Raw genomic sequence first — 16,353 nt, 5'->3', positions numbered from 1 at the left:
TTTAGAATATTTCAGCTAATGAAGTGAAATATTTATTATCAACTCCATAGTTCGTTTTTCGTTTGGCTACTTAAAAATCATTGCAGAAAACGTGCAGAGAGAGAGAGAGAGAGAGAGAGAGAGAGAGAGAGAGTGTCTTGGTAGTCTTGAGGTAAAGGCACGGGGTTCTGCAAAAGTTGACACGCTTTGAATATGTAATATATGTACTTATTTTGTAATACGTGCACATTGTATATTTGTGCACGTACGTCAATATATTCCTCATGGCTACAAAGATAACGTACAATATGTAGTACCATTATCCTGTGGTTGATTAGTACTTCATTTACATATTTTAAGCGAGACGGGGCTGTTCTGTGTGTCCCTGACTGTCACTCATCACGGAGGACAATCACGTCTCCACCAGCCCCCTCCCTCGGCCCCGCCGCCCGCCGCCTCCTCCTCCTCCTCCTCCTCCTGTCCAAATTAATCCCGAGAGAGAGACCTTGTTTCCTCCCTCCTCTCCGAGAAGACATTACACCCCTTCCCTTCCCTTTTCCATCAGTCCCCCCCCCCCCTCTCTCTCTCTCTCTCTCCCCCCCCCCCCTCTCTCTCTCACACATACCCTCTCTGCTCTCCATTCATTCATTCAGAGGGAGGCGTGCAGCCAGGCATAGCGACCATACACACGCCACAGCAGGTAGGGAGAGAAAGAGAGAGAGGAGGTGATCGAAAGGGAGAGGGAGAAACGAGGAGAGAGAGAGAGAGGAGCATCTTTCTTGCACTGCCTAAGCTGCCGGGTGCTATAATGTATGGTATTAGTGTGTAGTGTGTTATTAGTGCAGTGTATCATTAGTGTTTGAGGCACCGTCCTCAGAGCATCTTAGTGGCTGTGGTGCTGCTGGTGTTGTTGTTGTTCATCATGGCTGGGAGCCTGTTTGCAAGGCTGTCCCTAGAGGAAGAGGATTCAGCCAACTCCCTGGGGTGTCCCGGGATGAAACTGAGAGAAGGTAAGAGTAAAGATCATCTCCTCCTCCTCCTCCTCCTCCTCCTCCTCCTCCTCCTCCTCCTCCTCCTCCCCCTGGTCACTGTATACGAGCGTGCAGGGGTGAGGAGGGGTGAGGACGGGTGAGGAGGGGTGAGGAGGGGTCAGGAGAAGCGTGCCCGCAGGTCTGGTCAGCTCAAAGGTCTTTGATCAAAAGCAAAAGGTCTTTGATCATGTGTTTCGTCGTATGATTAGAGGGGTGACGTCCGGTCATATCTAGTATCTGCATTAGCCGAGGGGAAATGTTTGATTCGTACGAATGATTCAAGGTGATTTGATTCCATTTGAATCCACAGTGTTTGCCATATATGTATAAGCAGTCTTTGCAGTTATTTGTGGCGGCAGCCGGCTGGGGCAGATAAGATCAAAATTAAAAAATTTTTATAAAATATATCTAACCCTAACTGTAACTGAGGGGTACAATTCCCTGACTGTATTACTAGATATGATACTTACTACCACTACCTTTGTACTTAATATTCGGCCACCCAGTACACGGCATAAATATATTATGATGAACACTGTCACGTAGATGAAACGGATCCAACACAAATGTACGAATTAGAAATAGGTCTTTATTTCTACACAGCGATGGTGTGTAGAGCAAGCACTTAATCAAATCAATCACATTTATGAATGGAAATTAGTATGCACTTTTATGGCAAGAGTATTCGTCGGTATATCAATAGAGAATGTCCAATCTCTGAAGGCGCAGGTGGTACATATACGACCTGGAATAGTTTAAGGAATAACAGCAATGATACTTTAATGATTATATACTGGACACACTAGGGGGGGTTAATCCGGTCGCTTGTAAGCCGACAGGAGTAGGAAGGGGGGGGGGGGTAGAATCCGGCTGCCTCATCCGGCCAAGGGTATCCCAGGTGAACCCACTGTAGTGCCGTTCAATGCGCCGGCGATCCTTGGACCACAGATGAAAGCAGGTGGACTCTCTGTGAGCCGGCTCTCTCCGGTCCACGGGGGAGAGACGTGAAGCGACCTCGTCTTGCAGAGCGTCTCCTCACCTTGCGTCCTCTCCAGGGGGGGGGGTTCCAACACACGGCAGTGTCGGGGGTCTTTATCCATGGAATCATCAACGTATACAAAGCATAATCCGTGCCTGGGAAGGCGGGCTGTCGTCGGTAGAATAATCCGGTATACAGGTCCACTCGCTCGTCGGCTCTGGGGCTCCTCGGGTGCAGCTTCACGTGGGGTCAACCACCCTGGATAAGCAACCAGTTCTCTGCCCGAAACGATGGGGTACTGACTACGGTAGTATTCTCACCGCACGAAGCACTATATATTAACAGACTATTATTAGCTTAATAGACTACGTCCAACTCGACGATATAGTGCCAAATATGACTATTCACATATTAATATACACGATGTCTCAATACCGATGGTAAGCCGAACTTGGCCTTACTCCCACACGTGGCGTCGCGGGGAGGCTTTACGTCTGTGACTCTATTGGAGGGTAAGAAACTGGACTGAAAAGGAAGTCCTACTTTAGTAGCGCAGTATATATACGCACTATGAACAAATAGTCCCATTAGTGGTGCGGTAGTCAGATTCCTACGCGGAACTAGGACTTGTTCGTACATGTGGAGCGGTACGTTTGAACTGGGTCTGAGGGGTATGGCAGCCTGGCACCAAGGTCTCGACCAATAGTAGAATGGAGACTATTATGGGATGTTCAGTAGGCTAGAATGGATATTCAATGCATATTGTACAAGGAATATACAAGGGATATCAAGGAATATTAGAGAATATACAAATACAATTAAATATATATATATAAATAAATATATATATTCGGTTTAATCTGGCCCTTCACAACACTAACTAACCTTATTGTCATGCACTTATATATTATATATTGTCCTAATATACTAACCTACACTGTAGCACTCAACACTTTGATGAACATTGTTACTCGGATGATAGAGTTGTACCCTTCCTGATGACTTGTCGTACAGAACTTGTAAGTCGCTTTGGATAAAAGTGTCAGCTAAATGACTAAATGTAAATGTAATGATTTAAAGCTAAACCTTCTATGTGCTTAATGTCTTCAATTTAATCAAAATCATTAATTTCTCTCAACCGGGCCTTCCAATCCAGTTCTCAAATGACTAAATGTAAAATGTAAATATACTAAATGGAGGGGAAGAGCCTCGCGTTTCTCATGTCATGCGTGTTCTGGGGTGTCATGCATGTTCTGGGTGTCATGCGTGTTCTGGGTGTCCTACGTATTCTGGGTGTCGTGTGTGTTCGGGGTGTCACACGTGTTCTGGGTGTCGTGTGTGTTCGGGGTGTCATACGTGTTCTGGGGTGTCATACGTGTTCTGGGTGTCTTGTGTTCTGGGTGTCATACTGTACGTGTTCTGGGGTGTCATGCGTGTTCTGGGGTGTCATGCGTGTTCTGGGGTGTCATGCATGTTCTGGGTGTCTTGTGTTCTGGGTGTCATACTGTACGTGTTCTGGGGTGTCATGCGTGTTCTGGGGTGTCATGCATGTTCTGGGTGTCTTGTGTTCTGGGTGTCATACTGTACGTGTTCTGGGGTGTCATGCGTGTTCCGGGTGTCATGTGTGTTCTGGGTGTCATGTGTTCCGGGTGTCATGTGTTCTGGGTAGGGGTGGGCAATATGACGATATTAAATAAATATCGGGTACAGTTCATTAACGATACACTTTTTAAACATATCGTAGACATCGTGATGTTTTGCACAAAACCTCACGTCAGGTTCTAAGCCGCCGCGGCTGAGATGAGACTTACTTTAGTGCCACAGCACTTTCCTCTCTCCCTCACACAGACACACTCGTCCAATTTACGTCACATACACACATACACACACGCACACACACCCAGAGAGGCGGTGACTAAGTTAGCCGCTAACTAAGCTAAGCTAACTAACGTTAGCCGCTAACCCTGGAAAACGCTCACAGGGGAGTGATCCACGATACCAGTTCCTTTAGTGGGGGGGGGGGGGGGGGGGGGGGGGGGGGGTATATTGACGAGGCTTGCCAACAGATTATATAATCATCATATTGGCGTGACTGTATCCATCAAAGGGTTAAATCAAGCATTTTTAAGTGCTTTAGAGGAAATGTCAAAATATCGCAATATATATATCGTGTATCGTGTGATAGAGCAAAAAAATATCGTGATATCATTTAGAGGCCATATCGCCCAGCCCTAGTTCTGGGTGTCATGCGTGTTCTGGGTGTCATGTGTTCTGGGTGTCATAACGTGTTCGGGGTGTCATGTGTGTTCGGGGGGGGTCATGCGTGTTCAGGCAGGGTGTCTTATTGCGGAGGGCCTGGCTGGTATCGTGGTGTTCTGGCGCTATGTGCGGGCCACTCTGAAGTTCTACGGGGATGACATAATAAAGTTCAGTAGATACTATATCTATATCTGTACATGTCCCTTACCTACTCTTACTACTGTAGTTACACTGCTGGCCAGTATGACTTACTACCACAGTGTCTTTATACCTGCATCACTGTACATATTAATACTACAACTCTGTACATACATCGGATTAGCACTATTACTCAGTAGTACTAATTTATATATTTTATACCCAGTTTAATCACCTGTACTGTACATTGTATATTACTTCCGGTTCGATTCCCGCTCCTCCCGGGCAGCGTGTCGAAGTGTCCTTGAGCAAGACACTTAACCCCTAATTGCTCCCGATGAGCAGGTTGGCACCTTGCACGGTCTCCTCCGCCCTGAGTGTGTGAATGTGTGAGTGAACGGGTCAAATGTGAGGAACAAATTGTAAAGCGCTTTGGATAAAAGCTGCTATATAAATGCAGCCATTTACCATTCATATATTAATACTACAACTCTGTACATACAACTGATTAGCACTATACTCGGTAGTACTAATTTACATATTTTATACTCGGCTTAATCACCTGTACATAACTGTTGCACTTTACTGTTACATTTGCACTCTGGTTGGATGGCAAACTTCTTTTCATTGTACTGTATGATGACGATACATTTTAATCTAATTTAAAGATCGGAACACCGTTACATCCACTGACGGGAATGGTAACTTTGGACGATCGAACGCCAACGAGCGCTTAACCCTTTCAAGTGTAACGTTATGATGATAATAATAATAATGATACACTTTATTTGCACCTTTCATGCAGAGAATTGACTAAATAAAAGCAATGCATAAAGTGCAGACATAAAATGACTATAAAATAGATAAAAGCAGTGCAATAAAATAGCACTAGCGTCATTTACAGGACAATAATCGTAAGAAGAGATATATCACGCGTGAACTATGGGGTTGCGGGCATTCCAAGATAGAATGCTGAGGAGAAGAGAAACGGCGCAGCTGAAAGGGTTAAGTGTGCGGGTCAGCAGGTGACCTCACACCTCGTGGGTCATGTGACCCGAGGCTTCAGACGAGCGGCACCTGTACGGGTCCAGTCCTCTGTGGACAGTCTGACGAGGACGGACGGATCAGAGACGCACGCACGCACGCACGCACGCACGCACGCACGCACGCACGCACGCACGCACGCACGCACACACACACACACACACACACACACACAGACACAGACACAGACACAGACACAGACACAGACACAGACACACACACACACACACACACACACACGGGACCATCTGAATGTGGAACATGTTGCATCATATTTGTATTCCTAAATACGCTTTTTCTGTCCTTCACTTGACCATTCATAATGGATACCCTTGTACAAATAGTCTCCATCATGACTTGCAGAGAGGGAGAGAGAGAGGGAGGGAGAGAGAGTGAGGGAGAGAGAGAAGCAGGGAGAGAGAGGGATAGAGGCAGGGAGAAAGAGGCACGGAGAGAGTGAGGCAGGGAGAGGGAGAGAGGCAGGGAGAGAGAGAGAGAGAGGCAGGGAGAGAGAGAGAGGCAGGGAGAGAGTGAGGCAGGGAGAGGCAGGGAGAGGGAGAGAGGGATAGAGACAGGGAGAAAGAGGCACGGAGAGAGTGAGGCAGGGAGAGGGAGAGAGGCAGGGAGAGAGTGAGGCAGGGAGAGGGAGAGAGGGATAGAGAGAGGGAGAAAGAGGCACGGAGAGAGTGAGGCAGGGAGAGGGAGAGAGGCAGGGAGAGGGAGAGGCAGGGAGAGGGAGAGAGGGATAGAGACAGGGAGAAAGAGGCACGGAGAGAGTGAGGCAGGGAGAGGGAGAGAGGCAGGGAGAGGGAGAGAGGGATAGAGACAGGGAGAAAGAGGCACGGAGAGAGTGAGGCAGGGAGAGGGAGAGAGGCAGGGAGAGGGAGAGGCAGGGAGAGGGAGAGAGGGATAGAGACAGGGAGAAAGAGGCACGGAGAGAGTGAGGCAGGGAGAGGGAGAGAGGGATAGAGACAGGGAGAAAGAGGCACGGAGAGAGTGAGGCAGGGAGAGGGAGAGAGGCAGGGAGAGGGAGAGAGGCAGGGAGAGGGAGAGGCAGGGAGAGGGAGAGAGAGAGAGGCAGGGAGAGAGAAAGAGGCAGGGAGGGGGAGAGAGAGAGAGGCAGGGAGAAAGAGGCACGGAGAGAGAAAGAGGCAGGGAGGGGGGGAGAGAGAGAGAGGCAGGGAGAAAGAGGCACGGAGAGAGTGAGGCAGGGAGAGAGAAAGAGGCAGGGAGGGGGAGAGAGAGAGAGGCAGGGAGAGAGAAAGAGGCAGGGAGGGGGAGAGAGAGAGAGGCAGGGAGAGAGAGTGAGGGAGAGAGAGAGGCAGGGAGAGAGAAAGAGGCAGGGAGAGGGAGAGAGAGAGAGGCAGGGAGAGAGAGGGAGAGAGGCAGGGAGAGGGAGAGAGAGTGAGGGAGAGAGAGTGAGGGAGGGAGAGAGAGAGGCAGGGAGAGAGAAAGAGGCAGGGAGGGGGAGAGAGAGAGAGGCAGGGAGAGAGAGTGAGGGAGAGAGAGAGGCAGGGAGAGAGAAAGAGGCAGGGAGAGAGAGAGAGAGAGAGGCAGGGAGAGAGTTACGGAGAGACAGACAGACCAAGAGAGAAGAAACAAAGAAGAGAAACAGAGCAAGAGAGGGTGACAGAGTGAGAGAGAGACAAACCGAGAGAGTGACAGAGAGTGACAGAGAGAGAGACAAACCGAGAGAGTGACAGAGAGTGACAGAGAGAGAGACAAACCGAGAGAGAGACTGAGAGAGAGACAAACCGAGAGAGTGACAGAGAGTAACAGAGAGAGAGACAAACCGAGAGAGAGAGACTGAGAGAGAGACAAACCGAGAGAGTGACAGAGAGTGACAGAGAGAGAGACAAACCGAGAGAGTGACAGAGAGTGACAGAGAGAGAGACAAACCGAGAGAGAGAGACTGAGAGAGAGACAAACCGAGAGAGTGACAGAGAGTAACAGAGAGAGAGACAAACCGAGAGAGAGAGACTGAGAGAGAGACAAACCGAGAGAGTGACAGAGAGTAACAGAGAGAGAGACAAACCGAGTGCGAGAGACTGAGAGAGACTGAGAGAGAGACAAACGATGAGAGACTGAGAGAGAGAGAGAGAGCTGTAACAAAAAAAAGACCATTTCACACACAAAAAAAAAAGAGCTCTATTAAGCCTGTCTGTCAGTAACACAGCAGCTTTGCCTGACAGGAGCTAGACGTGTGAACCTTAATGATGAGGCACAGATACTATTTTCTCACAGCGTGGAGGGCGAAAGTGCTATACGTCCCATTCATAATGAATGTGCTTCATTAATATTGCATGGGCACCTCGCACACACTAACTGTACTTACTATGCAGTGTGTGTGTGTGTATGTATATCTATTTATACACCGCTATAGTGTCTGCACCCGTGGGTCGTCGTGGGTATTAACCCCGGCTCTGCCACGCTGTTGAAATGACACGTGTGGAAGGATGGGTCTCTACCGGCGCACAGATATAACATGGAGGAAGGTCAGTGTGTGTTCGTCTGGGGGTCGGGGTTCACGTGTAGGTGACTCCGTACTGAGGATGGAACCTCCCCATTGGCAATAAAGACCATTCTGATTCTGATTCTGATTATGAAATGTTAGTTTATAGATGGAGCTGCGAGGCTTTTCTTCTTTTCCTCCACTTTGACCGTTGCGCTGGAAATGTAATCTTTTTTCTTCTTCCGTGTCAAAATGATGGCCAAATATTGATCGTTTAGTAGTGTTGGAGCCAAAATGCCCTTCTGTTTATTTAGTTTTATTTTAACTCACGGTGCAGAGGTGTGGCATTATCAGTCACCATGGCAACCACCACAGGGGGTGGTTACCCATATATACTGATCAGTGGGTGACGAGCCCCAGGTGCGCAAGGGGAATAGCCAAACAGTTTTTGACCGTGTTCGTGTTGATGTGCCGTATAGGTCGGCGTTAAGTGTTATTAGTTAAAGAGTTTTTTGTATTATAATACTTGGTGGAAAAAAGGTCAATAAAAGGATTGGCATATCGAAAATGATACGAGCACTCTGGACATTGAATTCTTCAAGCACGCGTCTAACTCATGCCAGCCCACTTGCCCCTCGCAGTAGGCTTATAGGTAAAGGCTCTACAAGTAGTTTTAATTAGGAGTATTCACTTTTCAACAGGCCCCTTCATCAAGTGACTTACTGACACAAAACATTTTTTTATCCTATTTGCGCGCATTGCCCCACTGTCGGCCTGGGGAGGGTGTAGAACTACCACATGCCTCCTCCGATACATGTGGAGTCAGCCAGCCTCTTCTTTTCACCTGACGGCGAGGAGTTTCACTGGGGGAACGTAACGCATGCAGAGGTTCACGCTATTTCCCCCAGATCCCCTCCCTGCTGAACAGGCCCCCTGACCGACCAGTAGGAGTCGCTGTTTACAACGACCAGGACACACCGGCTTCCCACCCCGCTAACACTGCCACTTGTGTTCGTAGGGACGACTGACCAAGCAAATTTTCATAGCCAGGGCTTTCCATAGCTTTGGTGCGTAATTAGCGACATTAAAATTAGCTGCATCCCTTATTATCTTTTGGCTGTGGTTGTGAACCTTCAAGAAAGCAGTAGCAGAGGATCGTAATGTTCTGGGGGCACATAGTTAAGATGCTTTGTAGTATATAGTGGGGTTCCCGGTTCAATTCCCGTTCCTACCAGCAAGACACTTAACCCCTAACAGCTCCCGGTGAGCAGCTTGGCACCTTGTATGGTTGCCTCCGCCGTCGGTGAGTGAATGTGTGAGTGAACGGGTGAATGTGAGGAACAAATTGTAAAGCGCTTTGGAGAAAAGCACTATATAAATGCACCATTATAGAAATATCATATGTATGCATAAGTAAAAAATTTTTAACCAACTTGAATGATATTTTAGAGTCATATGGCAGTATAAATTATATTTCAGAGTCGTATGGCAGTAGAAATGATATTTTAGAATCGTATGGCAATAGAAATTATATTTTAGAGTCGTATGGCAGTAGAAATGATATTTTACAGTCGTATGGCAGTAGAAATGATATTTTAGAGTCGTATGGCAGTAGAAATTATATTTTACAGTCGTATGGCAGTAGAAATGATATCATAGAATCGTATGGCAGTAGAAATGATATAATAGAATCGTATGGCAGTAGAAATGATATCATAGAATCGTATGGCAGTAGAAATGATATCATAGAATCCTATGACAGTAGAAATGATATCATAGAATCGTATGGCAGTAGAAATGATATAATAGAATCCTATGACAGTAGAAATGATATCATAGAATCGTATGGCAGTAGAAATGATATCATAGAATCGTATGGCAGTAGAAATGATATCATAGAATCGTATGGCAGTAGAAATGATATCATAGAATCGCATGGCAGTAGAAATGATATCATAGAATCGCATGGCAGTAGAAATGATATCATCGAATCGTATGGCAGTAGAAATGATATCATAGAATCGTATGGCAGTAGAAATGATATCATAGAATCGTATGGCAGTAGAAATGATATCATAGAATCGTATGGCAGTAGAAATGATATCATAGAATCGTATGGCAGTAGAAATGATATCATAGAATCGTATGGCAGTAGAAATGATATCATAGAATCGTATGGCAGTAGAAATGATATCATAGAATCGTATGGCAGTAGAAATGATATCATAGAATCGTATGGCAGTAGAAATGATATCATAGAATCGTATGGCAGTAGAAATGATATCATAGAATCGTATGACAGTAGAAATGATATAATAGAATCGTATGGCAGTAGAAATGATATAATAGAATCGTATTGCAGTAGAAATGATATCATAGAATCGTATGGCAGTAGAAATGATATCATAGAATCGTATGGCAGTAGAAATGATATCATAGAATCGTATGGCAGTAGAAATGATATCATAGAATCGTATGGCAGTAGAAATGATATCATAGAATCGTATGGCAGTAGAAATTATATCATAGAATCGTATGGCAGTAGAAATGATATCATAGAATGGTATGGCAGTAGAAATGATATCATAGAATCGTATGGCAGTAGAAATGATATCATAGAATCGTATGGCAGTAGAAATTATATCATAGAATCGTATGGCAGTAGAAATGATATCATAGAATCGTATGGCAGTAGAAAGGCGTCAGGGAGGTCTCTCGCAGCGGCGCTTCTGAGAAGACTTTACGTTAACTTCCATCATGTTAAATCAATCTCCATGCGTAGCGGGATACATGACTGTGGAGTCTGTCGCACACCAGATAAGTCTACAGTCTAGCATGATGTCCTCTGGCCTGTAATGGAACATGTCAAGACAGCCATGACCGTCAGAATGAATCACATGCTCTGTCTGTGTGTTCATTTGCATCCAGCCTATCGCGTGTGTGTGCGTGTGTGTGTGTGAATGCATTGTGTATTCACAATGAGCCTTTACTGTGTCATTCATATTCAACAGTGTTCTTATCGGAGATGGCGCACTCCCAAGTGCCAGAAACACAACCTTCAAATAACTCATCTCTCTCTCTCTCTGTCTCTCTCACTCATACAGATACTCACACTGCTCTGTCGTGTTGCAAGTCTGTGGAATATTCAATAGGGCGTCTGCTGTAATGACCCACTATGAAATCATAGATGACCGGCGATCAGCGGCGTCTATTGGTACTGTAGGATTAGACTGTCGAGGATGACGGCTAGCCTTCAACGGTGCACGGATGTTTATTCTTTGTTCTGGTTGAGGGTGTAGTGTTCGACAGTGATGCCAGTAACTAGTTACTAAGTAATTAGTTACTCTAATCTGATGACTTTTTCAGTAAATAGTCATCTAACTTACTTACTTTTTACAAGCCAGTAATCTGATTACAGTTACTTTTCCAAGCAGCTGTGCGTTACTATTTAGTTACTATCTCATAATGCTGATGATAAGAGAGCCAGGGGTACAGTCAGCTAGACCGGAGATGGGACGTGCGTTCGTGCATGCACGCACACAGCCACACACACGCATGTTTACGTTTAAGTCAGTCAAAGCTTACTAAAAGCACGAGCAGTGAACTCCAAGCCCACGTGACTGAACTCAAACTAGAAAGAAACAGACTAAGAAACGACGTAAACTCCATGATCAAAACTGCAAAAAAGAATTTCATCAATGACAAAACTGAGGAAAACAAAAACAAACCACGTGAACTTTGGAAATTACTCAATAATCAACTAGGATGCAGTAAAAAACTTAAAACCAGATTCTCAAACATAAACATAAAAACTGACAACACGCTCATCACAGACAAGCTGGATGTAGCCAATTACTTAAACATTTTCTTCACAAACATAGCCACAACACTGGTAAACAAACTACCCTCCCACTCAGGGCTTTATGGGGTAGAACACATAGTAGCTTACTACAAAAACCTAGGGGTCCGCAAGGACGACTTCAAGCTGGAAATGGTAACAACAGATGAGGTACTCAATAAACTGAGCGCCCTCCAACCTAACAAGGCCACTGGCCATGACAACATCCCCTCCAAATTCCTCAGAGACTCAGCAGCCGCCATCACACCAATCATCACACACATAATAAACCTCTCCATAAAACAGGGACACGTCCCCAAGGACTTCAAAATTGCGAGGGTGACCCCTCTGCACAAAAAGGGCAGCAAATTAGACCCAGGCAACTACCGCCTTGTTTCTATTCTCACCTCCATCTCGAAAGTCATGGAAAAAATAGTCTACGAACAGGTCGAAAAGTACCTAGCGGAAAAAAATCTAATCTACGAATTCCAATCTGGCTTCAGAACATCCCACTCCACTGACACATGCCTTCTCTATTTGAATGACCACATCAAACAAGAGGTGGACGCAGGCAAATACTGCGGCATGGTCATGCTGGACCTACAAAAGGCCTTTGACACGGTCAATCACTCCATTCTGATTGACAAGCTAAAAGCAATTGGTTTTGATAGTCTATCAGTGAGCTGGATGCAATCCTACCTTGAGGGGAGGGAACAGATGGTGGAGGTAAACGGTACCCTATCCCCCCCCCTCACAGTGAGCTGTGGTGTTCCACAAGGAAGCATACTAGGACCGCTACTGTTCCTAATTTATGCAAATGACATGTCGTCAGCTTGTGACTGCAACTTGTTCCTGTTTGCGGACGACTCAGCCCTGCTGGTCTCTGACAAGAACAAGTTACAGGTTGAAAAAACCCTCAGCTCGGAACTAGGCAGAATCTGCATATGGCTCGCTGATAACAAACTATCATTACACATGGGCAAAACAGAGTCCATTCTCTTCGGTTCAAATAACAAACTCAGCAAGACCGACGGCTTCTCAGTTACAGTGGGTGACAATATTGTCACAAGGAAAGATGAAATTACCTACCTGGGTTCCATCCTAGAGGCTAATCTCTCCTGTGACAAAATGGCATCCAATGTAATAAAAAAAGTCAACCAACGAACTCGATTCTTGTACCGGATCTCCTCTCTGGTAAACAAGAACACCCTGAAGACTCTGGCAGGAGCACTCATTCAGGGGTACTACGACTATGCTTGCACCTCATGGTACCAAAGCACCTCAAAGGCGCTAAAAACAAAATTACAAACATCTCAAAACAAACTGGTCAGACTACTGCTTGACCTTACTCCTAGAACCCACCTCACCCCTGCCCACTTCGACAACCTAGGATGGCTTAGAGTAGACGACAGAGTACAACAACTTGCAATGGGCCTGGTCTACAAGATACACTACACGACCAAGGTACCCATGTACATGTCAAAATACTTCCCAAAGGTCAGTGAATACCACGATCACAACACCAGAGGGAGCTCCACAAATCATGTCCAACCCAGATTCGGCTCAAATAAGGGACTAAACACGTTTCGCAATTATGCCACATCAATGTGGAACGCCCTACCCAAAGCTGTAAAGGAATGTGGATCACTACCCACTTTCAAAACCTCTCTCAAGGGACACCTACGGGAGACTGCAATTCAACACTGGCCCCTGTAAATATCCTAACCCAACCCCCTCCAATGTACAGTCATTTACCTAGTATGGTTTTGTCAATAGTTCAATGTACAATTGTGTTTGTTTGTACAGTGTCTCCTCCCCCCCCCCCCTCAATGTACAGTGTTACTTGTTTATACAGTGTGGCCCCCGCGCCCCCCCCCCCCCGCCCCCCCCCCCCCCCCCCCCCCCCCCCCAACCACCTCCAATGTAAATTACCCAGTATGGTTGTCAATATCCCAATGTACCCAACCCCCCCCACCCAACCTCCTCCAATGTACAGTTTCTACGTCAAATGTATATACTCCCTTTTCTTGACTCCTTCTGTATCACAAACAGTACTGTATTTGCAAATCTGGTATGTCATAAATGTATAGATGTAGCAGTACTGACTATCTGTATGTCATGTATGTCATATATGTCTATATGAATTGAAAATGGGGGACCCTGATGGAAACAAGACAAACGTCTTTCTCAGGTCTGCATCCCCTTAACAATTGTATGTATTGAGCCGTACTGTATTGTACCCATTCTGCAATCTGTTAAATAAAGTTTTCATTCATTCATTCATATAGCTGATTTTAGAATGGCTTCAGCATGAAGTTAAAGGTGTCATGCAGTGCTATTCCTAGCACTATTTGGGCAACTTTACACACTTCCTGTGAGTCTATGTAACACATGTGTAATTTTTATTCCAAAAATAATCATTGTTTTATATTTCTAATCTTGTACTCAAAACCAGCATTTTTCAGCCTCATGAAAGCAGGCTATTATTGGCTTGGCTCCACCCACACTTTGAGTGACAGCCACCCACCAAATAGCTCCGCCCATCTCCCCGTCATTCCATCCAGGTGGAGGTCTTATTGATTGATTGATTGATTGATTGATTGAAAACTTTATTAACAGATTGTAGAATGGGTACAATACAGTACAGCTCAATACACACAATTGTTAAGGGGATGCAGACCAGAGAAAGACTTTCGTCTTGTTTACATCAGGGTCCCCCCTTAGGTTTCAGGTTACATACAAATATGGTATGTCATAAATATAGAGATGTAGCAGTACTGTCTATCTATATATATATATGTTACCACTATTTGTAAAAGCCACAACCACGTTACCATATTTGTAATAATGTAAATCATTGTGTCGTTGTACATATTGTGTATACACCGTTAGAAGCTAACATAGGTTCCATCACTCTGAGAGTCCATGTTATGAACTATTACCACAGATATTTTCAGTTTTCAGGGTTGATCTAACAGTTTTGATTATGAGGTACCACAGGTCCTCTTCTCAGACCTGTGGGGCAAAGCACTGCACCATGCAAGCTACATGTCGCTGCATGTTGATCAATAGTAGCCCACTCGGTGCATCACAGTGGGCTACTATTGTGCTAACAACATGCTGCGACGTCTAGCTTGTTAGCCGGCATGAATACCCGATTTAAAATGGTTCTCTCCTCTTTGTATACCTTTGTCCTCACAAGTATTCTGCCAGGGAACTTATGGACACGACAATAGTAGTAGTTATAAGGTGTTTGAGCTTGTAAAGTTAGTTAGCTCATAGCTATCGTGGTACACGAGAGCTATGAGCTAACTAACGTTACAAGCTCAAACGATAGCTATGAGCTAACTAACGTTACAAGCTCAAACACCTTATAACTACTACTATTGTCGTGTCCATAAGTTCCCTGGCAGAATAATTGTGAGGAAAAAGGTATACGAAGAGGAGAGAACCATTTTAAATCGGGCATTCATGCCGGCTAACAAGCTAGACGTCGGGGTATGTTGTTAGCACAATAGCTACCAAGCTAAGCTACGTTAGCTTCTAACGGTGTATACACAATATGTACAACGACACAATGATCAAACACCTTATAACTACTACTATTGTCGTATCCATAAGTTCCCTGGCAGAATACTTGTGAGGACAAAGGTATACAAAGAGGAGAGAACCATTTTAAATCGAGCACTCATGCCGGCCGACAAGCCGGACACCGCGGTTGTTGTTAGCACAATAGTAGCCCACTGTGATGCACCGAGTGGGCCACCATTGATCAACATGCAGCGATGTGTAGCTTGCATGATGCGTGTGCAGTACACAGGTCTGAGAAGAGGACCTGCACATGATAGCAACCGGGAGCGTCGCGGAGCATTCCTAGATCCACTTCAACCAGCCGAGCGTCGGGAGCTCCAGCAGCTTGTCGATGTGCTAATAGCCTGGAGCCAGCTACCGTTAGCTTGCAGAGGCTATTAGCACACCGACAAGCTGTGTAGCCAGCAGGCTGAATGCTCCGCGACGCTGGTTGAAGTGGATCTAGGTAGCCAGCAGGCTGAATGCTCCGCGACGCCCCCGGTTGCTAACGCCGGCCCCGGCTGGTGCTAACTAGCTAGCGATCGCTCCCGAGTCCCGAGAGCTAACGCCGGTCTGTCTGTCGAAGAATGGAGGCGGGCATTACTAAAACCACAGAGCCAATCACATCACCGTGCGCTATAAACAGCGCCCTGTGACGTGCACCAGGTCGTCAAATCAACATGACCTGATTTACTAGAGGCAAACAGGGGATGGGCTGTAGCTGAGGAATTCGTCAATATAGTATTTAGGCCCAAAAACACATTGATACGAACTCCTATTACTATAATACAATGCTAGAGACTGAAAAATGACATTTATAACGCATAGCCCCTTTAAATCAACTATCCAGTTAGTTTTATAGTGTAATTTGGCTACTTGAGAGAGAGTGAGAGAGTGAGAGTGAGAGTGAGATTGATTAGTAGAGATCAGTAAAGTAACTAGATTACTTTTTAAAGGAGTAATCAGTAATCAGATTATTATTATTTTTTTTAAACTTTGACCAGTCAGCTGGTTCTTTTTAGCGTTTATCGCTTTTTCTTCGCATTCATACTTGGTCAAGTTC

The 16,353-nt window shown here is 45.5% G+C and overlaps 1 protein-coding gene across 1 annotated transcript in view; it reads left to right on the top strand.

Annotated features, from left to right (window-relative positions):
- Positions 1-901: 901 nt before the first annotated feature.
- LOC311235031 (MAGUK p55 subfamily member 2-like) overlaps positions 902-16,353 on the top strand; it is a gene marked incomplete at its 5' end in the record, with an annotated part of 68,602 nt that continues 53,150 nt past the window's right edge. Inside the window, one exon of the mRNA XM_084322343.1 lies at positions 902-989. Coding sequence (XP_084178469.1) covers positions 902-989 — 88 coding nt within the window. The remainder of the gene's footprint in view (positions 990-16,353) is intronic.

Source organism: Notolepis coatsorum, assembly GCF_963971535.1.
Source record: "Notolepis coatsorum genome assembly, chromosome: 10".
NCBI classification, from domain to species: Eukaryota; Metazoa; Chordata; class Actinopteri; order Aulopiformes; family Paralepididae; genus Notolepis; species Notolepis coatsorum.
Note: the sequence above shows the minus strand (reverse complement) of the source record. Positions and strands in the feature narration are given on the sequence as shown.